The following is a 24,156-nucleotide window of genomic DNA, read 5'->3' as shown; positions in this document are numbered from 1 at the left end:
TTTAGTAAGGATTAGTAAAAGAACACCTCAATCCACAATGCTGACCCCAGAGATAACTGAGATAACTGTCTACTATCTGTCAATGCTGCTGCCATGACAACAGCCCCTTGACCCAGTGGAGTCACTATTTACTCCAGCACCACAAACCGGTCTGACGTGTCATTGGCTCAGATCTTCTTACTACAACACTGCAAACACGTCCAGGTTTGTAAAGTACAATAAATCAGCCGTGAAGTGGATACAGTCATTTATTTGATCTGCTCAGCAGCAGGTGAACGTTACAACAGTTTGATTATCACAACAGCATGAACGTTTTGAAGTACAGTGCAAAAATTCAAGGGTAGCATCATAATGAAGGAAGCTCTTTGATCAAAATTACATTCACATTGTGAATTTAAAACACATGACATGACTCAGTGTCAACACAAAGTGCCTGATGTATACTTTCCTACATTTTCTATCAGTAGTAATCAAAAAGTCAACATGTGATCATCTACAATATACTGTATGTGACCAATCACATTGTATTAAATATTTTTAAGGTTCAGTGTGTAGGATTAAGTGGCATCTAGTGGCAAAGTTGTATATTGCAACCAACTGTCTTCCCTTCCCCTTCCAAAGTGTGGAGGAGAACTAAGCGAGGCCCCGCCCCTGATGTAGACATAAAGGGCTCGATTTAAGTCAACAGAAACTGTGATTATTCACTAATTAAAACATAAATATTGACATTATACTCCACTTTAGATTCCTCGACATCCTACACACTGGACCTTTAAGTCAACAACACAGTGAGACGTGTTAGAGAAAGTAGCAGATGAGAGTTCACAGTCTTTTTAAATCCCCTCACTGTGAATGTGAGATTTGCTCTTTTTGCGCTTCACCTTACCATTGGACACGGGGGCACCGAGCGACTCCAGGCGGAAGGGTCGAGGCACGACGGAGTCCGAGCCGACAGGTGGGTTCACAGCAGAACTGCTCAGTGACAGGTGGGCTGCTCCGGTGACAAGAGGAGGAGAGTGGACGGCTGAAGGAGAAGAGATCAACATATGAGGGAAGATGCCAAAATGTAAACATGTGTCATTGTAACTGAGGAAAAGTTATCAAATATAAAAGTAATTTTAGGTTTTTCTTAACTCTTTCGTAGCTAATCATGATTACTTTCTTTGTAATACTTTATATTTCTTTTACATTTGTTCCCCCTCAAAGGACTGACACCTCCAAAGGAAATAGCCCAGAGAGACAAGACTTTATTCTTTTTTAACTGAAAGGTTTCTATACAATTCTCTACAATCAGTGGAGAAGTCTCCAGGTCCTGCTCTTACCGTGTCCCCTGGTGGCGTCCCCCCCCAGCAGCAGTTGACTGGTCCTCCTTGACTTGAAGTAGCTGCTGGCGATGTTCTCACTGTCACTGCGGTCGAGCATTTCCTTATACCGGTCCTCCTCCACCTGCTGCAATCACAGAGGGGTGAGGCTGCGTCAGGGTTTCAGTTTGAGGGAGTAAAACATGATGCATGAAACATAAAACACATCAACACACCAAGAATGGATCTCCACCATCAGCAGCTGAGCCTCGTCTGGTTGATGGTTTTGGATGAACGGCTGTGAAAGAGAAACAGAACAGGATACGATTTACATGGAAGAAGTTGCAAAACCCATTTAGGATTTAGAAGTTTGCTAAAACCTTTATTATAATTCCCCTGTTCATATGTTGCACCTGAAGGCAGCGTTGTTTTCTGCACCATCACATCTGGCAGCCTCCATGCGGCACAGTCCTCGTCCCACACCGCCTCTTTCTTCAGGCGGTCCAGGTTGCTGTAGTTGCAGTCGCGGCGCACCAGGGGCACTATGCGCTCCAGGAGGCTGTTCAGCAGTTGTCCCTCCTTCTCCAGCCGGCGGATGGTCGCCAGGTAGTCGTTCCTCTCCACCTCGAACTCTGCCTGCAGGTCACGGATCTCCAGCTTGGCTGCTTTCAGCTGTCACAGCAGGTTAATGTGGCTTTATGGTTGAAGGGTGGTGCATAAAAGTCATCAGTATCAAATAGTATGAACCAGTAAGCAACTATATCTGTGCTCTGACACAAGGTCCCATGAAATAAAATGTATCATTATGTCATGTTATGTCCATGTCCCATCCACTAACATGGAGGGGGCAGGTCTTATAAACTACACTGCAGCCACCAGGTGGAAATCAAGAAACTTTTAGTTCACTTTTGGGGAGCTGTCAAGTCGTCCATCTTTAAATACAGTCTATGCTCCCTACCTCTTATCCTGGAGGGTTTTTAATTTTCTACTGTGAGAGTTGATAAAATGCTTTTACTTTCAAGCTCAATAGTATGCATGAGTCTGGGTTAATAAGACATATACGAATAAGAATAAGAAAACTTCATTAAGTATAGTCTCAGCTACAGTGAAAAACTAAATAAACTAAATAAAAAAATCGTGTTATATCAGAATGTTCCTTTGTCTCCAAACCTACAGTCCTGTAAGTCCCACTTGTTTTACAGCAGCTGTGACCCACCTTTCCCTGCACCTTGACCAGAACTTGGCTCTTGGCGTGGACCTCCTCCTGGATGGAGTTGTAGACATTCAGCAGCACATTTTCACTCTCCTCGCTGTTTTCCGACAGCGCTCGGATGAGCTGCACCTTTCTCTGGTCGGCGAGATTCTTCCTCTGCCGGTGTCTCTGCTGCAGCTCTTTGTTCCTGGCCTGCTCTCCTCCGACAACCTGCTGCTCCAGCTGCTGCAGCCTGTGGAAGAGGGAGGTGAAGGGATGTGATGGAGTAATACCATCAAAGTGTGTTAGAACAAGAGGCAGTGGAAGATGCTTAATGTCCTGGTGTCGTGATTATTAATAGAGCCACAATATGTCGGATAATGTTCCATATCCAGTGTGCAATGTTAAAAAGAAATAAATTAAATGTAGGGCTGGTAAGTTGTTTCTTAAACACTTGAAATCCTCTTCCAGGATTGTATAATAACAATTGTAATTTTGTATTACGACAGGAGGCCTCGAACCTTTCCAGGACATGTTGCTGGTCCAGAGGTTCTGCTGTGGTGACGTCCTCTGAGTCAATGAGCTCGTCTCCACCGGAACCTTCATGGACCTCAACTTCAGCACAAGGAGCAGGAAGCTGATTCACCAACACAAGGAAGTAACATCCAAGGAGTTTGTAACAATCCTTCTTTGTTTACTTCTTTTACATACTTGTTTCAGGTGGTGTTGGATACCTCGATTATTTTGGATAAGAAGTGGTAATGGTGGTGGAGGACTGTACCTTGGAATAAGACGTTTCTCCAGGTGAACTGAGACACAAGGCGTCCGTTTTAACGCTGAGCTCCTCTTCAGCAAACTGTGTCATGCAGCTCGAGCTCACTGACGCTGGGAAACAAAATGACAGATTGACAGAATAATTGACAGAAGAATAAGCACTGAAACGGAAAAGCTGATTCAGAATCTATTTACAAGTGTCTTTGCTGTGTCCCGACGTTTTCCTGTCATCATTCTTTGGGACAGTGCTCCCCCTGCTGGCTCGGGCCTGCTCCAGATTGGACACCTTGGATTCATAAGAGGAACGCAGTGCAGCAATGTCCTCCTGCAGCTTTGCCTTGAACTCCTGCTCTGCATTGTACTCGGCCTGTAACTTGGCAAGCCTCTCCTCATACTCCTGCAGAGCGAGAGCGAGAGAGAGCAGAGCACAGAGCCATGAATCACTTCATCCTTGTACAATGCATTTGGAGAAGTGAAGTGATTTATTGGTGTGGGAACAGCCTGGAGTTGCCTCTTTTATCTGCTCCTTCTCTGCTTCTGTGGTATTTGACTCTGGCCTTGAAGGAAGATCAGGGGACGTTTGAGACAACTGAGCGGCCAACAGAGCTGCACGATGAAGACCAACGATAAATCAATCAAAACAAGAAAATAATAGGTAGACATCTGTCAATAATTAGTCATATTTAAATTAAAAGAGTTTCTATTTCCCCTAAATTGAAATACATCACTTACTGGAAAGGTCAGCCATGCCCAGCTGGCCTGAGATCAGGGCCCGCAGTGACTTGATCTCCTCCTGATACTCTCTGAGCAGAGCATCCTTGGGGTCCTCGTTGATCCTCGGCCTGTTCTGGATGCTCTTGGCCCGGTTGGCGTAGCGCAGCGTGCTCAGGGTCTCCTCGTAGTTGTTGTCAGCCGGGGAGAGACAGGCGATCATCAAGGTGCGCGTGTTTCCTCCCAGAGAGTCCTGCAGGAGCCTGGTCAGCTTGGAGTCCCGGTAGGGGATGTATCTGGAGCGTCCGTCCACCAGGGCTGAGATGACGTTGCCCAGGGCCGACAGGGAGAGGTTGATCTTGGTGGCCTCACGCAGTCGCTCGCCAGTGGCGCCGGTTTTGGACTGACGCTCACTTCCTGCCAGGTCAACCAGGTTGAGTTTACCTGCTCGGAGGTGGTCCTGCCCTTCTGCATCTGAGGAAGTGGGTGACAAAGACAATGTAAAGAAACTACAACATGACAGTGTATAGATGTATTAAATACAAAAATCCACTCTTAGTTACAAACACAGGTAAAGAAAATACTTTGAAATGTACTTAAAGTTTTATTTGCAATTTTTTTTGTCATCATGCAGACATCATGCCAGTGGTGTTTCAATACATTTATATACTTTTTTTGTATTTTGTATTGCTAATTGACGTCTCTCTGTAAAAGACTTTGGTCAATTTGTGCTCGATCAATTGATATTATTGTGCAACACTGTTTTTTATATTCTTTGACTGTGATTTTTGCACCAAATTTATTTTGTATTGTAAAGCTTTTACTTATACTCACGATACTTGCTCTATAATTCTATAAAGTCTCTAAAGGGCAGTTTCTCCACAAAATATAGTAAGTAAAGCAAAATACAAAGTTGTTTTTTCACAACCATGTCAGCTACATGGAAAATGTTTTACACATTCTTGTGTTTTTTTTAGACATTGTAAACACTTTCCAGTGAAAGACACATATTTATGTGTTATATAAAAGATGTGGGTGCACCTGAAAGAAGATTAATACGAGGTTGACGATATCAGGAGGTGGAATTTTTGTTTAACTGGAAAACTGAGCTGCCGCTGATTAGACATAATGGTACCACACCTCTACGGGCTAATGCAAACTTCTTTATCATACATTAAACAGTTGTGTGATAACAGTATTGTATAACAGTATTGTATAATTGTGTGTGTGTGTGTGTGTGTGTGTGTGTGTGTGTGTGTGTGTGTGTGTGTGTGTGTGTGTGTGTGTTCACCGATGTTGCAGATCTCTAAGTGGATGGTGAAGATGGAGTGGGAGCGGGAGGAGTCTTTGTTCATCAGCGTGTAGCCCACAGCTCGGTTCCTCCAGCCCTGCTCGATGATCCTCTCACACTCCCCCACACTGTGCACGGTGTGCATGGAGAGGTCGCGCACGTACACCCCCCGCTCTGGGTGCTCTTTCAGCTAAACAATCATCAACCACACACAGAAACAAACATAATCAAAATGTGTCACCCTGTTCACCTTCACCTGCAGGAATCCACATCATTACTGTTCTTTAAAATCACCATGGCAACTAAGCGCTGCATTCACTGTCAGGACAGTCAGAGAAAGAGGTTTCACAATCATTGTATTTAACAAAGAACACGAATAGTTTTGTCTCCTAACGTTACACAATGTTGTTACCGGTGATTTAACAGACTCACCTCCAGTCTCTGTTTGGTGTCGCTTCCCAAAAGGTCTCGGATTTCTTCGTTGTAAATCTCCAAGTACGACGCCCTCACCAGGAACTTTGTATTTTCTGCACACTAGCTTGCACACAAACATACATGAATATGATTGAGTACGCAAAGTACCAGGCTGATGAGCTGTATGTTAAAAGTTGTATTGCCACCAGCAAATCTGAGCTGTACTATTGGACAAATATCTAAACCTTGGCTCATCTTGCCAAATCATTGTTGTGTCTTCTCTGTCTGTCTCAAAGAAGAGATATTATGTACCCCCCACCCCCCACAGTTGTTGACATCTGTCTGGCTTCCTAACTCAACCTTGGGTCTTACAAATACTGCAATAGAGAAAAAGGGACTCGGTATTATAACAAATATATGTGGTGAGTTTGGAAAATGTTCTCAGCCTATTTTCTGTCATCCTGAGTTATAAAGGGCCCCAAAAATAAGACAATGCAAACTGGGTGAAAGAGAAAAAACTAAATTAATAAAATACACCTAAACTATAAATAATGTCCATAACAATGCCTTCACCTGAATACTCTCAAAGACGTGTTCAAACGCCCGAGGGATGACTCCCTTCTGGGCTGCAGGCTCGGACACCCCCTGCATGGTGTACGACTTTCCACTTCCAGTTTGTCCATAGGCAAAGATTGTGCCGTTGTATCCTTCAGTGACTCCCTGTAAGAAAGAAAAACAATAAAGGTCATCAGTGATGTTTTGCATCCGGCTTTTTTACGTTTAGGTACAGGTGTGTAGGTAGGTGAATACCAATCCACCTACCTAACTTCCTATCCACACACACACCTACCTTCTTACCTACCTACCTACCCACCCACTTACTTACCCACACACTTACTAATCTACCTACCTACCTACCTACCCACACACCCACCTACCTACCTACCTACACACTTACTTACCTACCTACCTACACACTTACCTACCCACCTACCTAACTACCCACTTTCTTACTTACCTACCTACCCACACACACACAGCTGACCTTTACAGGTGACTGACAGCAGACTGTTAAGTAAATAATGAGGTCTGCCATCAGTAGCAATAAGATATAGGTCCTTGAAGATGGACTGATGGTGTCCAGTGACTGTGAAGCTGCACACATCTGCACACTGTCCCTCTGTTTTCATACTGACAGCAACAGACTCACCTCCACCAGAGCGTAGGCGATCTCGTTGTACACCTCCTCGGTGGTTTGATCGATGAAGTATGTCCCATCGAAGGTGAACTGTTTGGGAGGCTCATCGGCCGCCCCGGGCTTCTCTATGAAACACTGGCAGCGCTGCAGGTCCATGGTCAGCACCGTCTTAGAGCCCAGGGCGTTCTCCCTGTCGTTCAGAGGCCTGCACCTGACCACCACCTTCACCGACTCCGACCCCATCACTCACCAAGGAGTAGAAGAAGCTACGTTCAGAGCTGAACTAGCTAACAAACACTAAACATCTCAACAGCTGATGGCTGGAGAACATCACGAGTGACAAGAAGTGGTCAAAGAAGAATTAAAAAAGAGAAACTAAGCTGAACGGAGGTGGAGTTACTTCTAGAACCGCAGCTGATTCTCCTGCATCGTCTCAGCTCCTCTCCACTCAGCGTCTCCACGTTGCCTAGCGACCACAAACTACAGCTGAGGCCGTGAGCAAAAGGCCTGAGAGCGGCGGCCATCTTGGTGAGGTCGAGGTTAGCATATTAACAGTGATTGTGATTTGGTAACGTCAGTGTGTCCGGTTACAACCATTTAAATAAGAGTTTAAGTTAATCCATCCTCATTATTTTTACAGGGTTAAATGTAAGTTTATCTGTTAGATAAGATGAACCTGTAGTGAAAAGGAAAGTTCACAAATGACAGCAGCACAAGAAAGTAGCAGCACTAGTAAGAATATAAGCAGAAATACTATATACACAATAAAGTAGAAATAATGCTATATATACACACAAGGGAGAGTTGCTGTACAACTTTAGAAAGAAAGTACTATATTCAAGAGAGTCACAGAAATGTTTTAGAATGAAGTAAAACGAACGGAGGCATTTTGTTTTCAAAAAGTTGCAACGATGAAGATGGACACATTTTGATTGTTCATTTTGGGGGTGAGACAAGTGGAATAAAATAGAACTAGAGTTAAAAACTAATGCAGTTTAAAGTTAAGGAACAGTTTTGCAGTAAATCACAGGTTCAAGATGTTTCTGGATTCACCTGTATCAACTGATCCTCCTCAATGACCAATCAAGACTTCTATAAACATTTGACCTTATGACGGTAGTGATTTACTGCAGATGTTTGTTTTAGACTATCGGTATTAGCTCGCTGTATTTAATGAACCCCCAACTGAGTGCATGTATCTGAGTGTAGAAATCAAGCAACACCATGTGCGTGTTCACTGCAGAAAAGCAGCATCTTTCAGGTGAGGTTTCATCATGAAGTTTCATCAATTAAACTGGATTGAAAATGGAAGAAAACGTGTATTTTAATCTCAACAAAGGATTGTCTGTGTAATGTAGAAAAGATGGTACATTTGACTTACAATAAATATATAACATTCACTGTAATATGCCTCCTTACACAGGAAAAATAATATCAGATTATTTTATGATGACCAACATCCCAATGCAAACTTAATCTTATATCATGACATCTTGGTTTATGCTCTGCTGAAAAACCACAGATCTGACATCAGGACACAAGATACCAGTTTACCACTTAAAATGACCAGTAAAACCGAGATAACATATTAGACTGACAAATATTAAAAACACAGAAACTTTGAATACATTCAAATATCATGGCCACGATATAAGTGCTCTAATATACGCCAATGACTTAGAAAATGACTGATGTCCCTGTAACGTTTTCTTAAACCAGGAAATTCCTTGTATAGAACCACTTGCATGTTCTCCAGGTCTAATGTCTAAACTGAGAAAAAAATAACATGCAAGCGGGATTTAAGTTCAATGAAACGATAAAATACATTTGTCTTTATAACGCAAGAAAAAAAAGATTTAAAAAAATGGCTTCAGGTGCAACAATCTGAGTTTCTCAATATCACACCATTAAAAACCCAGATCACCTCCTCTGACGCCCTGCAGGCACATATAAAAACACTTAGAAAATATATACTGAAAGACATACAAGCAGCAAGCATTAAATATATGCTTACATCTTTGATAAAGCAGTACCCTTCCAGGAAATGACGTGTACTCTATTTACATGAAGTGCCGACACTGTTGATAGATGCATTTTAGTCTGTGAATCCTCTCCCAACACCAAATGTGATATTTTTAAGTAAGAGCCGATTTACAGTTTGTGCAGAAGAGAAAGAAAAGGTGTTACTTAGTTTGGATCCTCAGACTTTGGCAGTCCGCAGAGTTTAAAACCATTTCCTGGAGCTACTTTTAAGTTTGGCTATGCTGAAGACCTTGGGCAACTTCACAGGCGGCTGCTTGCCGGTGTTCTCCTCCCACTCGTAGCAGTGGTTCACTCGGGCACAGCTCAGGAGGCTCGGCAGCTCGTCCTGGGTCTCGGTGTAGTGTTCAATCAGTTCTGCGATGGAACTGAACTCAGTCCTGCATTTCTGACACAGAGACAGAACAAAAGAAATGAAAGTCACGTCACAACTAGTGTTACACCAAATTATAAACTTGGGTATTTGATATTTTACACATCCCCAACAGATAAAAAATATATGTACCCAAGAAAACATTTATGGAGGATTCTATTTAAAAGGGTTAGTGTTAGACATTTGTCGGAAATATCTGATATTAGTATCTTTGAAATATCAATGTTCTATCCTAGAAACCCACCTGATTGTAAAGGTTAATGTTATTCATAATATAACTAATAAAAAAGACATTTCTGGAGAGTAAACCATTTCCTTCCTTTCAGTCATCTTATGTTACATCTTATGATTTTGTTCCCACTATGAATCTCAGCACATATTAGCTTGATAGTTGCCTTCGTGCCTGGATGAAACAGTTACCTCCAGCAGGAACTTCCCCGTACGAGAGTTTTCTAAGAGGTGTGTCATCAGGCCGGAGGGGAAGCGAATGATGAGAGAGCCGCATTTGGGTTTTTTGGGATGAGGGCACAGGAGGTACGACCCCAGAACATCGTCTGCCAGCAGAGAGTAGCTGCTGTCACTGAAATGTTGGGAAAAAGAAAAACGACAAGTTCTATAGTTCGTCATCTGTTGTCAGAGAAGTTATTTAAATGCTCAGGGGATCCTCACGTTGCGATACCAGCCCAACACCACACCGCATGAGCCAGTGCTTCCTCTGTTTCCGCGAGACTCGGAGCACGGGACCTTCTCGCTGGTGTCTTGTCTTCCGCCTTTTCTGTTTCACACATGAGAAGAAATCGTTTGGATTTGGATTTGTTTAATCTCCAGAGTTTCAATAGTTGAGGTAATCCACAACCCACGTTTGTGGAGAAAAACGTTTTATACAACCCAGAAAATCAGTGAAGGCAACATTTGACGAAATAATCCATAAAACCACAGCTTGTGTATCAATTTGTTAAAGCTACAAGTCAAATAAACTGAGAAACTCAACAATGAGAAGCTTAAACATTTTTTAAATGACCCACATGAAACAAGAATTGTATCTGTCACCTCTATCAAAAAGTGGAAATGGTAAAAACTTCCTCTCGACACCACAACAGACGGTGAGTGGTCGCCATCACCCAACACTGAGGGGGGTTTTCTTTACCTAATCAACTCTCTGACTCTTGATAGCACTCTGTGAACACCGGGCCCACCTTGTGATGCGTTCAGGCGCTCCTGAACGAGGCGCTGTTTGAGGGGGGTGAAAGTGAAGGAGCGGTACGCCCCGGAGCACAGCGCTTTGGTGCGGATGGCTTTCTTGCGAACCAGCGAGGGGGAGGAGGTGGGGAACACGTCGTCTTGGCTGCTTTGTGTGTTATCGAAGGACTTGCTGTTTTTCTACGGATGAGGGAAAAGAAAATGTTATCTCGTTGTGTTGTGAGGATTTAGTTTCAGTCAGTTGTCGCCACAGTCTTTATTTGTTTTGTCTCGTTAACCACAGACACTTTGATAAATCCATAATTGTATCATTCATATGTGACAAAGTGACGACAGCTTATCACAGACTTCTTTCTACAGTCATCCGCTCCAACCACATCAGAGGTTTCCATAAGTGTGTGCTGCTAACCAAACAGCCGAAAATAACTTTGATTAAAAAGCTGCAATTAGCTAAGATTTAATGTTTTTTACGACTACAAACAAAGTGAGAATAATGAAATGTATCCATGCTGCAGGTTGTGTCCTGTCGAGTAGAGAGCGGAGAGGACGTTCAGGTTCTAACCTTGAGGCCGGGCAGCAGCCCTTGGAAGGGGGCTCTCCTGAAGGACACCAGGGCACTGACACTGAGAGGGAAGCCGTGGTTGAGCAGTGACGGGTTCCGACGAGGCAGCGAGCCCTCGGAGTGCGTCTGGGCCTCGTCGGGGTGTTTCTCCAGGTACGACAGCTGGAAACAGCGGCACAGCAGCAGATTCAGGAACTGGGCCTAGAGGAGAGAGAGGGTTAACACTGCTCAACAGTTTTCTGTGTCATGTGACAAACTGAATTATTATAAAGTAGTAGAATTATAAATATAAAAACAGTTACACACGCAAAGAAACACAAATCCCGGCCAATAAAGACTAAGCTTTCAATGTCCAATCCCTTTGAATGTGTTCACAACAAAATTAATGAATACTATCAGGATTATGGGCTGTGGTGGTGTTCTCAAGAAACATTTCCCTCTCATTTTGTGGTTTTGGTGGTGGAGGGGCAAGTTACCCTCTAATCATTCTTACTGGTAGGTAGTTTGTGAATTCCCGGCATAGCTCTAAGCAGCTTTAACCTGAATAAAGGTCTAATCTGGACGTCCCCTTACCGCTCTGGCATGCCGAGCCTGAAAGACGTGGCAGTACAGTTGTGCGTCAGTGCTGCCTGGGTTGTGAGAGACGAAGGCAAACTGAGCATCAGCGGGTTGGGCGGTGGAGAGAGAGACTCTGCGCAGGGCGTGAGCCATCAGGAGGGTCTGCGGACGGGGGGGGGCAGCAGAGACACCAGATGACTGAAACCACTTCTACAACTTTAATCATTTCAGGTTTTAGGTTAAAACAGTAGTGAGATCATCAGAGACAAATCCTTACCGTTTCATCCTCATTGTACATTTTCACACCTTTGATGGAGAATTTCAGGGACACTTGTCGTCTCCTCCTGCACGTCTGTGAGGGACAACCAGGGTTTTAGCTGCTGTCACTTGCATTGGACAGATTTTTTGCTAGATCTGTACTTACTTTCAGGACTTTCAGCTGAGCGTGCAGTTGCTCTATCTGGTCGTCCAAGCAGCGGTCATCCACAGGAAATGAGCCGACATACTTCACAGCACAGACAAGGCAAGTTGAGCACACACAGGAACAAGAGGACACTCGTGGGCGATTTGTTAATTTTTTACCAGGGGGAGGGTGATGCTTCATTACACACAGCAACGTGTGGTTTTCACCCCTGTGTGTGTACGCAAGCAAAAATAATAATGCATTGGATTTGGGGGGGATTTTCACCTGCTCTTTACATGAACGTGCAACAAGCATACGAGCGTTATCTACCGCGTTTATACTGAATCTGCCCCTGCCTGCCAAGGAAGAGCAAAATGTTAACAGCCACCAACAAGGGTAGGATTTCTTTCGATGGTCAATCTGAGTGAGACAGATGTTCCATGCGTTTGTGTGGGAGAGAGAGGGAGAGCGAGGCAAAGACACCGTCCTCCTGCCATTTTCTACTTTTAAAAATAAACTACGGATCCTGTGATTTTGTAGGCACTAGCTTTTTAAACCTTTTGTATCGTTATTAACTTTATCATTTATATATATATTCTCATCCCTCAAATAGCTCCCTTATATCGTACCTTAAATCTGTGTATGTTTTTTGTACAAGCTGTTCCAAATGAATTGCCTCCATAGTGATTTATTAAGTTGTTTGAATACAACACATTCTCTCATAAAGGCTGAGACAGGATGTTGGGATTGGCAGGTTATTTATTTGGAGGTTTTTTTGGGGTCATTTTGTTTTAACAGGCAAAGTTAGCATCCCTCTCATCCCCTTACAAATCACCTACTGCATGCAAATATATATAAATGTATATTTCTGGGGTTACCTCCGCTGATCGTGTGACTGCACCATCTTCACCCACTGGAGCCTCACCCATGATGACTGACTTTCTCTGTCAAATCATAAATATAAAAACAGAAAATCTCAGCAAAGGACAACAAATTAAAAGAAAAAGAGTAAATTACAAACCCTGTGAAGACACCAACTTTTAGGAAGTTAAAAGTGAAACAGTCACAACAACAGTGGAACAGGAGATTAGATGTTAATGATAAGCTCGTGTAAAGTGGAGCAGAGTAGATTCACATGAAGACAGGAAAACTTGCTCTGGGATTTTCACACGTGAACTGTTTAACGCGTTAAATCTCAGTTCCAACGCAGTGAAAGACGCAGTTAACGCCGCGGAGAGTTTCCTTCAAAGTGTCGGGACGTGTTTTACGGCCTCATCAGTCCTGACATGCTCCAAACACAGTCTCAGAAAACAAATCACAGCCTGCTGAAACTCCGAACAGTTTCCTCCAGTGTTGGACCCGCACTCCCCCTCAGTGTCTCGGGTCCCGGACCCGGTCCACGTGTCGGTGAACAGCTTCTGAAATCCCTCGTACTCACTTGTTCTCCACCGCCGCTGCCTCCTCCTCCTCAGCCCGAGAACACCGAGCTCTTCCTCAGCTTTACCTGCAGCCGCCGCTCCGTCCTCCAGGTGTGAGCTCCGGGCCAGAGGCGGAGCTCCGGGGAGGAAGAGGAGGAGGAAGGTGTCTGTTCTTCCTCTCTCTCAGTTGAAGTTTATCGCAGTGAATCACTCCTCCCCCCCTGCTGCTGTCTGGATCCTCACATTCCTCTTCATTGCGCAAGTCTCCAGTCACAAAGCAGATGAGAACATACCAGGATGTAAAGTAGCAATAGAATCAGGTTAAAGTAACACTAGGTCACTTTTTTAAAACAAATATCAACTTCAAGGTTAGTTTGATGGTTCACTGACTTAGAATAAAGAGGTGTCACATCTAAAGCTCAGTCATGCTGCCTTTACATACTAAGAGAAATACACCTGCTTCGTACAATGTAGCCTACATGCTACGTGGTTGTTAAGCAGTACAGCCACTAGAGGGCAACACGGAGTCCAGAGGTTTGGACGTATAACACCTGCTTGTCCCCTCAATTCGGGGGCCACGTCCTTCCGAGGTTGCATGTGGAGTGCTTCACAGTGTAGCGACCAGACTGTCCCATTTCGAAGATTCCTGCAAATGTGTCCGACCAATTTGTCTTTCCACCTCCGAGAAAAGCAGGCTCCGATGGGTGGGTCCTTTCTGGCCCAGGATTCATTGCGCTTTAGTGTTGAACCATTTTTCAAAGTGGTGATGGTGCCGTTTGATGCATTAGTTTTGGGCTTCAACTTAACCAAACTGCTAACAGAACATGGTTTTTAAAAAAAACACAAGGGGAATTTAAACTTTCTCGTCCAAGTTCAGTTCAGTTGCTAGGAAACAGCAACAAGGGTGGGACGAGTAGCAGACGCTGATCTCAGAAATCATCTGTGGACCAGACTGTCTCATTCCAGTTTAACCTTCATGGGCCACGTAGACTGAGTCCCCCAAAGGACGCAGCCCCTGAATTGAAGGACATGACAGCTCCCCAAAAGTGAAGCCAGGGCATCTCACTCGCCTCCTGGTGGGTGGCAGCAGTATAGCTCATACATTCCACCTCCCCTGTGTTAATGGATGGGACATGAACCAAACTAAACAGTCAAAGTCTGCGATAAATATATTTTTAAGATTGCTCCTGTCACTTTTGGTAGTTTTAATCATGTTCATGTTTCTGAGCAGTTTGATTTTAATTCGTTTTTTGATGCTATAAAAATAGTGTGAAACAAAATGATTCACAGTGGAGACTCATGATTGGACCGCACAACTCAATCCCCCACTCATAGGTACAAAGCACATTTCATGAACTTAAGTCCAACATATAAATGTGAAGTTTTGAACTTAAAATGATCTTAACATGATCAGACATTGAAGACCATGATTGGTTGATCATCCAGGAAGTTCCAACACATCCTGTAAATTATAAAATCCCTTTAACACCTGCTTGTCCCAGCATCACACAGGTGGTAAGTGTAGTTTGAGCAGAAAAATAAAAAAACAAATTAAGAGTTCATATATTTTCCCCCAGTCGATGGAATGACGATATTCACAGCAAGTTTACAAATATAGCCATTTTATTAATGACTTGGAAAAAAAAGCTTAACAACACAAGGAATACATGCATGCAGGGTATGTACTGTATGAGCTATTATCCTCCTTATTCACAACACACATTTCTTACAGTTTGTACTGAATTACAGCTGTGAAGCAATGGAATCACATTATGTATATGCTCGATTACACACACACACACACACACACACACACACACACACACACACACACACACACACGCACACACACATATATATATAAAAAGACTTTTTACCCGATGTGACTTGTTTTGAAATGAACACTAATCTTATTCTCTTGTTAAATCTTCAGCCTGGCACCAGCAGGCCTGATCAAATTTTTTTTTTTTAAACAAATAATTAAAAACATAGTTTTACAATGGACAAGTATGGATAACAGTTCAGATTCTGGTGCAGTGCTGCATGGCCAAAAGAAATGTTTTAACACAGGCTTAAAATCCATGATTTATAAAATATTAAGATTTTAACCCACGTGGTTGATTTAAAATGGACATTCTTTTCAATGCTCCGAAACACCCACGTCATTTGATATTAGGAATGTGTGCTGCCAACACCTACAGAGTGGATGAGAGGGAGATATAAAAACAGAAGTCACTACGTGGCTCTAGTTTACAGAACGTCGGATCCTGACTGGCAGCTGGACACATATCTGCTTTGACGGCAATGCTAGTTGAGCTTCTACACGTGAGGATTACAAAAAGGAACTTGGGAAACCCTCCATGAACAGTTAACTTAATGTTAGGGTGACGTAACATTCTTATTCTACAATAGAAATAAAAAATAAACTACGGCCTCGTTAAAAAGAGGAGAAAACAAGGATAACGAGAGAGCGAGCGCTGCAAACTGAGAGCGGCCCAGTTCGTGGAAGTGGCTCCTGGGCTCAGTTCCTCCCTCTCTTTGACTTACGAGTCGTCTTCTTGACACCCTTCGCCGCTTTTTTCACTACGGGCGCCTTGGGGGATGACTCTTCTGGCTCAGGGCGCCTGGATCCACCTTTGGTCGCTGCCTTTTTAGCCGCGGGCTTCTCAGGGGTGGACTCTTCGGCTCTAGATCGCTTGGACACCCTTGTCGTCTCCTTTGTGACTACAGCTTCCTCGGGGGACGACTCTCTGGACACCGGCCGCTTGGTCGCTCGTTTGTTCAGCTTTTTGACGACTGGCGTTTTGGGCTTTCTTGCAGGAGCGCCTCTCTTGACGGGCGTGGCTTTAGGCGGCGTCGTGGTTTCCTTCTTTCCCAATCTCTTGACCACTTTCTTGGCCGGAGACTTCTTAGCGAGGGAACGTCCTCTGCCTTTAGCTTTTGACTGACTGGAGCTCCGCGATTTTTTGGCCGGTGGAGGACGGCGAGCCTTGGGGGGAGGCCTCTTCTGAGATTTCCTAAGAGTGACGAGAACAGACAAGTCACCTAACAAGCAGTAACGATACAAACAGACACATGTGGGTGTCGGGCTCCTGAAATACAACACTGATGAACCCAATTAGACTTGATGCAACATCTGCGTGTATGTACATTTAAGACGTCTGCGTGCTTCTCGCTTTAGAGCCGCATGAGACGTGTGCATTGTATCCTCGATGTCATCGTTTTAAAGACGTGTGACTGACTCATCGTGATTCACGAAATGCGTTATGGTCAATGTGGTTTGTTTATTAGCGCTCTTAGCCTGCTTTTTTTTAATTAACGTTGGGAATTCTGTCAGCTCTTCAGAAAACCTTCAGGTTTTAGGTGATTGTTTTCAAACAGCTCTCAGTTTTTAGAGTGAGTTTTAATTCTGTGCATTAGGTCTTAATGAGGAATGATTACACGCCTGCTCACATTTACGATCAACGTTTGTTAATTAAAACAAGTTAACACCTACCTTCTACGGGAGGGGGGTTCGTCATCCTCATCCTCATCTTCTTCTGACGACGACGACTCCTCCTCGTCAGAAGAATCAGCCGTGCGCCTCCGCTTTGATGGAGTTGCAGCGTTTTTCTTCTCAGGCTCTGGGAGGAACTTGTCTGGATACAGGATGGTGGGACTGAAGAGAACAATCTCAGTTAAAAACATGACAAAATATCTCAAAATAAAAGGGAAGGTTAATTTATTATTTATTTAAAATATGTTAACTTCGTGAAACTATATTCTATGACGGCATCCACTAAAGATGATAAGTTGGAGACATTTATTTTAACTTCCTTAGAACCTCAGAATAATAAGTATCCTATATCAGGAGATGATGATTTAATAATTTGATCATGTCTCATAAATAGAAGATCATCCGTGTTTCAGTTTGCATTGATAATTGCTGCAGGGAAACAATCTGATTCTTGTACATAGAGACAAACATGATAAAGAAAAACAAAATGTATTTTGAACATGAACTGATCTCCTTTACTTCCACTGCAGTTTATTTACCTTGGGTAGAAAGGGAACGAGAGCCGGTAGGTTCCTGTGAAGCCGTGACCAGTGATCTGCTCCATCCAGCCCAGAACTTTACACTTTGTCAGGGTCCTCCTCAGACTGGCCACTGAAGAAAAGAAGATCCGCTTTTAGTTCAATTCGGACGCACAAACTTTGCTCGCTAAAATCTTATTAAGAGTGAACGTCTAAACTCTGCAGGCTTCAACTTAAAAAAAACATGTTTAAACGAATAGTTTCATCTTCTGCAGAGAACAAAAGCTGTGTGTGTTCCAGCAGATTGCACCAATAACAGGAGAAGCAACAAAACATTAATTATCTTGCACCATAATCCACTTCTGTTTATGAATGACTCCTGACGTCTTCCTGCTTGTTCACTGACTATCTAATGTTTCATTTAAAGAGGAAACAACTGTTTAACTGCTTCCGAACGTCAGGGGCACAAACAACAGGACCTAGGACTAATGAATGAGGTGCTGAATGTTCTGCTGAGACAACTGGCGTCTATATAAATCCAATGTAACCAACATGGAGAACAGATCTATAAACACCAGCGATGGTTTTCCAACTGTAAACCTTTAATTCAAGCCTTGTACGCAAGCGAGTGCTTCTCACCGAGTTGGTTCTCTTTCCTGTCCTTGTTGGCGTCTACTAGGTATCTGCGTAGAGTGGTGGTGCTGCAGGTTTTAGGTTCGTTCATGGCTGTGATGGCGGCTGTGATGGCATCTTCCAAGGTGCTGCCCTTCAGCAGGACCTGGTTCCCAATACGCTTTAACTGTGACGGGCAGATAGGAACACGTTTAGGATGGAAGGTCGGTTCAAACCACAGCTCAGAGAACTGGTCCGTTCATCAATTACAGACAAATTACGTGGAAAACTCAACAATCGTTCCGAGTCAAAACAAAATGGTTTTCTGTTGCTCAAATGTGAATTTGTCTGGTTTCATTAGTCATGATAAACAAGATTTTTCTTGGATTTTGGGAACATGAGATTTGACATTATTCACAATCTTCTGACATCGTATTTACCAAAAGATTCATCTAGGAACAACAGTTGTTTGTATCCTTAATTCAAATCATACAAATCCCCAGTCCGTCATCTCAATTTCAGAGAGTCTGTATCTTTTAGCAGCATAATTGTTTTTTCATTGCTGCCAGTATAAAAAAAAAAAAGAGAGAACTTGAAAACACTTGTTTCCTCAGGAAATATCTAATATCACAAAAACTGTATAACAAAACAGTGATGCTCGAGTTGGCAGAGGGAAGCAAACAGGTCCTTTAGTGGTGAAAACAAAATGTATCTTATAAGATAAACACTTTTATAAAGGTTATTAATGCACAGAAGATAATTGGCTAGGAGCAGAATCTGTGATAGAAACCAGTGATGCACATTGTCCATCAAATAGGATTTCATTTCATCAGTCATTGTTTAGAACATCTGTCACTGAAGTAAAAATGAATACAAGTTTCACCTGGAAAGTTCCTCTGGCTCCTTTCCCAGTGATCTGCTCCAGTTGTCCTTTCTCCACTGCCTTTAATAAAGCCGTCTTTAGGACGTCTGGCCTGAGGATGAAACAAATTCATATTATCAATAATCACAGCTAAAGAAACATTAATATAGACTCATTTGTAAAACATATAGACTCATTGAAATCAAGGGCAACGGTAAAAACTACAGAGCCGTCTGTTTAAACTAAATTCATATATTTTATTTGGTAGATTGTCATTTCAAATTCTGTTCCTTTGTTATTAATTCATGCCTGAAGCTTAACTATGTTGAGAAATAAATAATTTGAGTCTGTGGTAAATTGTTAGTTTGACTTCAAACTCTGATAAAGAAAATTAAAATCTTACATCAAGGATAAATTAACCGTTGCAGGTTACTACAACATTTCATATCCACAAGAATTTTTTTTCACTTTTATAAAAGCAGGTCAAACGGTACTTGTCCTGCTCGTGAAGCATGTGTGACTGTACCTGTTCTCAATGTTGAAGTTGGGGAAGTGCTGCTCCAGGTATTTCTTGATCAGATTGTAGGAGGCTTCTTTGGGCTCACAGAGCCGAGTGATGATGAGAGGAAGAGCATCTCCCAGAGACTCCTGCTTCTGACCAGCTTTCTAAAAACAACCAAACATTGTACTAAGATCTCTTGCTGAAGGTTTAAAATTCATGTTCTTAATAATACCAGAATGTTTTCAGACCTGCACCTAAAACCCAAATCTACAGAACCGTTGAAGTTAAAGCTGAGTATGTAATGGAAGCATCACTCCCCTTCCCACCTCTGCTGTAACGTACCTTAGACGAGGCCGTCTGCTTCCCAATAGCGAAGGTTCCTGAAAGGCCTTTACCCTTCAGCTGTGTCGGAGAAAGAGACGTCTTTGTTAGAAATGTTGTTTCCTCCAGTTTCCAGACCACTCTTCTATTTATCCCCACATAGTGAAAGCATATAGACTTTTATTCTTCACCTGTTTGATTGTTCCCTTCTCCAGATGCTTCTTCATTGCCTTCTTGATAAGAAACTTCTTCCTGTCGAGCTCCATGTCTGGATATTTTTTCCCGATGAATTTCATGACGGACTGATACGAAACCCCGGACTTGTCGTTACAAGACTGAAAAGAAAAGAAAATAGAAATCATTCAAAAAAGGGGGAAAAATGTAACTTGTACGACTGTGCTGGAGTTCCAGACTCTGTACACACCGTGATCGCTTCAATGAGGATATTATCCACTTTGTTCTGAGTTCCTGCAAAGTTGGTAACCGGAAGTTTTTTGCTGGAGGCGACACTAGCCCACGCAGGAATCGTCCGTTTGACCTTCTTGACTTTGGCTTTCTCGTACTTGTAGCCATCCTTTAACCTGTCGCCAAAAAAAAAAGGGAGCAAGACACAAGTTGAGTGAAGCGGCCTGATTCTTTGGAAGCGATATTTCACTGTGATCGTTTTCACCCTTATCTTTATCACATCCTCACCTTAGTAGGAGAACATAGCAGTGTGTAGCGCACTGTCCAGCCCCGCAGTCCTTGCATTTCTCACTTTGTCCATTTGTCACCGACGGGAAAGACAAAATGAAGTTTGAGAACATCTGGCTTAATGACCACCATGATAGTTTGACCCTGACTGGAGTTTTCTAAGCTACTGAACTGTGTGAAGAAAAGTGAATCTTTTCTTTGTCCAGCTCTGGGAAAAGAGAAGGAGGAGAAGTAACCAAGACTTTGAGCTGATAGGTTTGAAGGAAAGGTTTAAGTCCCTGACTGAAGCTAAGTGGAAACATTAATGTTTCCTTACATATTTTCTGGGTTTGTATAACGATCTTTGGGATTTTAAATGCCCCATAATTTGATCCCTACAGGTAAACGGATTTTACTAGAATTCAGACCATTGTGCTCAGTTTTATTTTGTACGGAAGACAAAATATTATCTGAGCCTTATTCTGAAATGTACAGAACAAAGCATCACAGCCAATGCTGCTCTTTGAGTTTTCAGATACGGACTGAACTGGTAACAGTTTCTCGATGCCATCGTGGTCTCCTCCTCCGGGTCTCCTGCAAGAGACGGGTACATCTGTCTGACAGCTACGTAAAGAGGGGGATGAATGTGGCGGTGACAGGTCACATCTTGTGGAAATGCAACACTGCGACCATGAGGAGCAGTCTGCAGTTATCCAGCAGAGGTAAGGATCATATAAACAGATAAAAGTGATATCAAAGTGAAATATCGCAGTGTTCAGAGTTGCAAACTCGTTCTCTGGTTGAGACTCACTCTTTCTTCTCTGTGCCCTTTCCTCCCTTCTCCTCCCCGGCTTCGCCATCGGCCTTCTGCTCTCCGTTCTCTGTGGGCTCCGCATCGCCCGTCGCCGCCGCCTCGCTCTGACCCTCCTTAGTCTCGGCCGCTGCGGCTGAAGATGCCGCCGGCTCCTCGTCAGCAGAGGGCGACTCCTCCGAGGCTTCGGGCTCTGAGGGGGAGACAGGGATTAGCGTAAAAAAAGTGCCCAGGCTTTTAAAACCAGCGATAAGATCCGCTCTTTTTTAAAATTTAACCTTAATTTATAGTTAATAGAGAAGAGAGGATCCTTTAAGTGTTTTTGTATCCACTGGTAGAGATGTTCTGATGTTCAGCATCTTCTTCAGTTGTGACAAAACTAGATAATTAAAGACGTCATCTGTTGATTTCACCCGTCCGTCAGTTTTGCAAATTACACAAGAACTACTGGAAAGGTTGAGACTAGGTGGAAGGAAGCAGTTTGGGTCAGAGAAGAACCAATAACATTTTGGTGCAGATCTGGATAGGGGGGGGGGGGGGGGGGCAGAATTATCTTTTAATTTAACACCAACAATGGAAAAAACAGATTTATGATCATTTTGTTCATGGTCTGTAACTATATAGTTGTTTTCTAGTCTTGATGACCTCTCAAAGTGCTTTAGTACTGTTCTGGCCATTCAACAATTCACACATCAACATGTAGCCTTTCAGCATGAGAAGGTGCAAATTTGGGGATTTAGCATCTTGCCCAAGGACACTTAGGCAAGCGAATGGGACGACTGGTCAGGGGACGACTGCTCTAACCCAGGATATTCGTTTTTTGACATTCTTAGGGTTTTCTCAGGGGATAATTCATGGAAGTTGATGAAAGGACCGACATCTATGACTGTGAGCAATGTGGTGGATTTGATTGTTACACAATTATCTTATTTGTGTGATGAAACGTGTAAATCTGAATATGATGTGCACTCTACATCAGCTTTATTTATACTTCTAATCCTCTCACATGTCTCTGTGCAGTGTTAAAAGTGCTACACGGATAAAAACGTATTATTATGGTTATGAAATTAGAAAAGTGATGACCACACATCCACCTCCAGACTCATGGAGGTGTGTGTGTATATGTGTGCGTGTGTGTGTGAGGGGCTGCAGGGGGACTGGTGCCGGGCTGGGATCTGGGGGCTGGGATCTGGGGACTGGGAGGGGGAGGGGGGACCTGGAGGGCTCTGGAGCTCAGGTAATGGTCGACCCCGGGGGCCTCACCTTTCTCTGCTGCAGCGGAGGGGGCCTTCTCCTGGGTCGGAGTCGCTGCTGCTCGGCGTATCGGCATCACACACACGGGATGAATCTGCATGGGGGGAGAACAACAGACGCCGGGGCCGGGGTGAGCGTGAGAGGCGGAAACACGGTGACGCTGCCCGGACCGGGTTTCATTCATTGAGGCCCAGTGCACCGAAAACACGAGAGTAACGCGAATAAAAGAGGTGCGTTTGTTTCTGGTGAAACGCGGAGCGCGGTCGGGCGGTGCACGGACTCGAGCGCTAGCATTTAGCTAAACGGCCGCGTTCACTCGAGCCCTGCAGAGGAGCGGCGAGGATTTTTTTTTTTTTTTTTTTTTAAACAGCTATTTCGCCATTTTGTCCGCTGGTTTATACGCACAGTGATGGCGTCGCACACGGCAGATAAAATTCATTTCACTTGGCCCGGAGTAGGGGGGGGGTAAAAGAGCGGAAACCCGGCGGCCCCTGCGTGTTTTCCGGTACCGGCTCCGTGCATCTGCGCGTCCGGCGAACAACGAACGACACCGCGGGTCGAACTCACCTCAAGAGTCGGAGGAAAAGTGAAAGAGTTTGTAGTTTGAATCCTGCACGATCCTTTATTTAGATTCCTGCTCAGCGGCCCCGCCCCATTACGACCGTTGGTGACGTCGCCGCGTCGCACGTCACGTCGCAGGATTCCCACTGTCGTGGCGCCGGCCGGCCGCCGGGGGCCGCTGTTTCCTCTCCGACGTTTCGAATGTATTCAAAAACACGTTGCGAGTGTGAGGAGCCATTTTCAATATAATACTGATATTTATGCGTTTTTACTCAACTCAAAGTTTAAGTGTCATTCAACAGAAGCTTATTTAAATAACCTGATTAAATATATATATATAAATATAGGAGGAAAATCTTATTTTACGTACAACTTTGTGTCGATTAACTGATTCGACAAATGTCATCTTGGTTTTAACTGAGAAAGTTATTCCTCTGGTTTCTGGAACAAATGTGTCTAAACAATAATCTGATCTTGGATATGTGAGCAGCTATGATTGTATTTATATGTTTGTTTGTATTTTTATTTCATTTATAGATATGGACACTTGTGTCTGCAATCAAGTTTAATTGAATTTTAAGGATGAAACAAAATGAGAATCTAAAAATAAAATAAAATCTAATTATTAAAAATATATGTATATATTTTAATGGAAAAAAATAATCTAAAATTAAATGAAATTTAATATATAGATTTGAAATAATTAAAACTAAAATCTAATGAAATATAGCCGTATAATAATTAAATCTAAAAAATAAAATAAAAAGTCATTCTAATTTCTTTATGTAGGTATTTGCTGAGGCTACCATTTGCTTTTCATATTATTTATATACATCTTTACATGTGTATATATAGATATCTTGGAGAGAGAAGCCTCTTTCATGTTCATTGTAATTGAATATGAAGATAATGAAGATCTTTGAATCCTGAAACAATCTCTACCTCTGATAGATTTTGATAGGATGTCTGCTATGACTCATGGGAGCTGTAGTTCTTCACTGGAAACTATACAAACCAATTTAACCTTGGTTAAATCTGAGAAGCCTCATCTGTTACAATAGAAGAATCATTAACAGATAGTTTCCTCAGACACACAGAAACCAACCAGCTCT

At 43.1% G+C, this 24,156-nt stretch overlaps 3 protein-coding genes across 7 annotated transcripts; all 3 read right to left on the bottom strand.

Moving 5' to 3' along the window:
- Positions 1–608: 608 nt before the first annotated feature.
- Positions 609–7,488, bottom strand: kif17 (kinesin family member 17). The gene is made up of 14 exons (XM_034584712.1): positions 6,894–7,488; positions 6,257–6,403; positions 5,702–5,803; positions 5,270–5,459; positions 4,000–4,452; positions 3,779–3,873; positions 3,463–3,664; positions 3,275–3,378; positions 3,015–3,130; positions 2,518–2,746; positions 1,715–1,973; positions 1,538–1,599; positions 1,323–1,449; positions 609–1,024 (listed from the first exon to the last, which is right to left on the bottom strand). The coding sequence occupies exons 1-14, from the start codon at positions 7,122–7,124 to the stop codon at positions 834–836; spliced, it is 2,508 nt and encodes an 835-aa protein (XP_034440603.1). The 5' UTR covers positions 7,125–7,488; the 3' UTR covers positions 609–833.
- A 704-nt stretch (positions 7,489–8,192) lies between these two features.
- Positions 8,193–13,614, bottom strand: sh2d5 (SH2 domain containing 5). 2 transcript variants are annotated; one of them, XM_034586444.1, is made up of 10 exons: positions 13,456–13,614; positions 12,896–12,961; positions 12,039–12,119; positions 11,892–11,966; positions 11,630–11,776; positions 11,057–11,257; positions 10,491–10,674; positions 9,964–10,069; positions 9,715–9,874; positions 8,193–9,309 (listed from the first exon to the last, which is right to left on the bottom strand). In XM_034586444.1, exons 2-10 carry the CDS (start codon positions 12,944–12,946, stop codon positions 9,106–9,108), a joined length of 1,209 nt encoding a protein of 402 aa, XP_034442335.1. In that variant the 5' UTR covers positions 12,947–12,961; positions 13,456–13,614; the 3' UTR covers positions 8,193–9,105. The 2 variants fall into 2 exon arrangements, with proteins under 2 accessions (XP_034442335.1, XP_034442336.1); XM_034586445.1 differs by lacking the exon at positions 13,456–13,614 and adding an exon at positions 13,340–13,424.
- A 1,788-nt stretch (positions 13,615–15,402) lies between these two features.
- Positions 15,403–23,223, bottom strand: hp1bp3 (heterochromatin protein 1, binding protein 3). Of its 4 annotated transcripts, XM_034586285.1 has the most exons (13): positions 23,051–23,222; positions 22,493–22,577; positions 21,230–21,422; positions 20,440–20,502; positions 20,171–20,327; positions 19,938–20,081; positions 19,768–19,827; positions 19,450–19,589; positions 18,945–19,035; positions 18,089–18,248; positions 17,471–17,582; positions 16,932–17,093; positions 15,403–16,452 (listed from the first exon to the last, which is right to left on the bottom strand). In XM_034586285.1, exons 2-13 carry the CDS (start codon positions 22,557–22,559, stop codon positions 15,957–15,959), a joined length of 1,845 nt encoding a protein of 614 aa, XP_034442176.1. In that variant the 5' UTR covers positions 22,560–22,577; positions 23,051–23,222; the 3' UTR covers positions 15,403–15,956. The 4 variants fall into 4 exon arrangements, with proteins under 4 accessions (XP_034442176.1, XP_034442177.1, XP_034442174.1 ...); XM_034586286.1 differs by lacking the exon at positions 20,440–20,502 and having other exon boundaries at positions 23,051–23,223; XM_034586283.1 differs by lacking the exon at positions 23,051–23,222 and having other exon boundaries at positions 22,493–22,600.
- Between the last annotated feature and the right edge of the window lie 933 nt (positions 23,224–24,156).

Source organism: Hippoglossus hippoglossus, chromosome 5 (genome assembly GCF_009819705.1).
Source record: "Hippoglossus hippoglossus isolate fHipHip1 chromosome 5, fHipHip1.pri, whole genome shotgun sequence".
Classification (NCBI taxonomy): Eukaryota; Metazoa; Chordata; class Actinopteri; order Pleuronectiformes; family Pleuronectidae; genus Hippoglossus; species Hippoglossus hippoglossus.
Note: the sequence above shows the minus strand (reverse complement) of the source record. Positions and strands in the feature narration are given on the sequence as shown.

Coding starts and splice junctions, on each gene's coding strand:
- hp1bp3 (XM_034586283.1), bottom strand. CDS start 22,583: ATGCAGATTCATCCCGTGTGTGTGATGCCGATACGCCGAGCAGCAGCG. Junction 18,249..18,944: donor GAGCCAGAGGAACTTTCCAG/GTGAAACTTGTA, acceptor TGCCCGTCACAG/TTAAAGCGTATTGGGAACCA. Junction 16,453..16,931: donor GAACCCCCCTCCCGTAGAAG/GTAGGTGTTAAC, acceptor CGTCACTCTTAG/GAAATCTCAGAAGAGGCCTC.
- kif17 (XM_034584712.1), bottom strand. CDS start 7,124: ATGGGGTCGGAGTCGGTGAAGGTGGTGGTCAGGTGCAGGCCTCTGAAC. Junction 5,460..5,701: donor ACACCAAACAGAGACTGGAG/GTGAGTCTGTTA, acceptor ATGATTGTTTAG/CTGAAAGAGCACCCAGAGCG. Junction 4,453..5,269: donor CTTAGAGATCTGCAACATCG/GTGAACACACAC, acceptor CCACTTCCTCAG/ATGCAGAAGGGCAGGACCAC.
- sh2d5 (XM_034586444.1), bottom strand. CDS start 12,946: ATGGGTGAGGCTCCAGTGGGTGAAGATGGTGCAGTCACACGATCAGCG. Junction 11,967..12,038: donor CTCAGCTGAAAGTCCTGAAA/GTAAGTACAGAT, acceptor TGTCCCTCACAG/ACGTGCAGGAGGAGACGACA. Junction 9,875..9,963: donor TGTTGGGCTGGTATCGCAAC/GTGAGGATCCCC, acceptor CCAACATTTCAG/TGACAGCAGCTACTCTCTGC.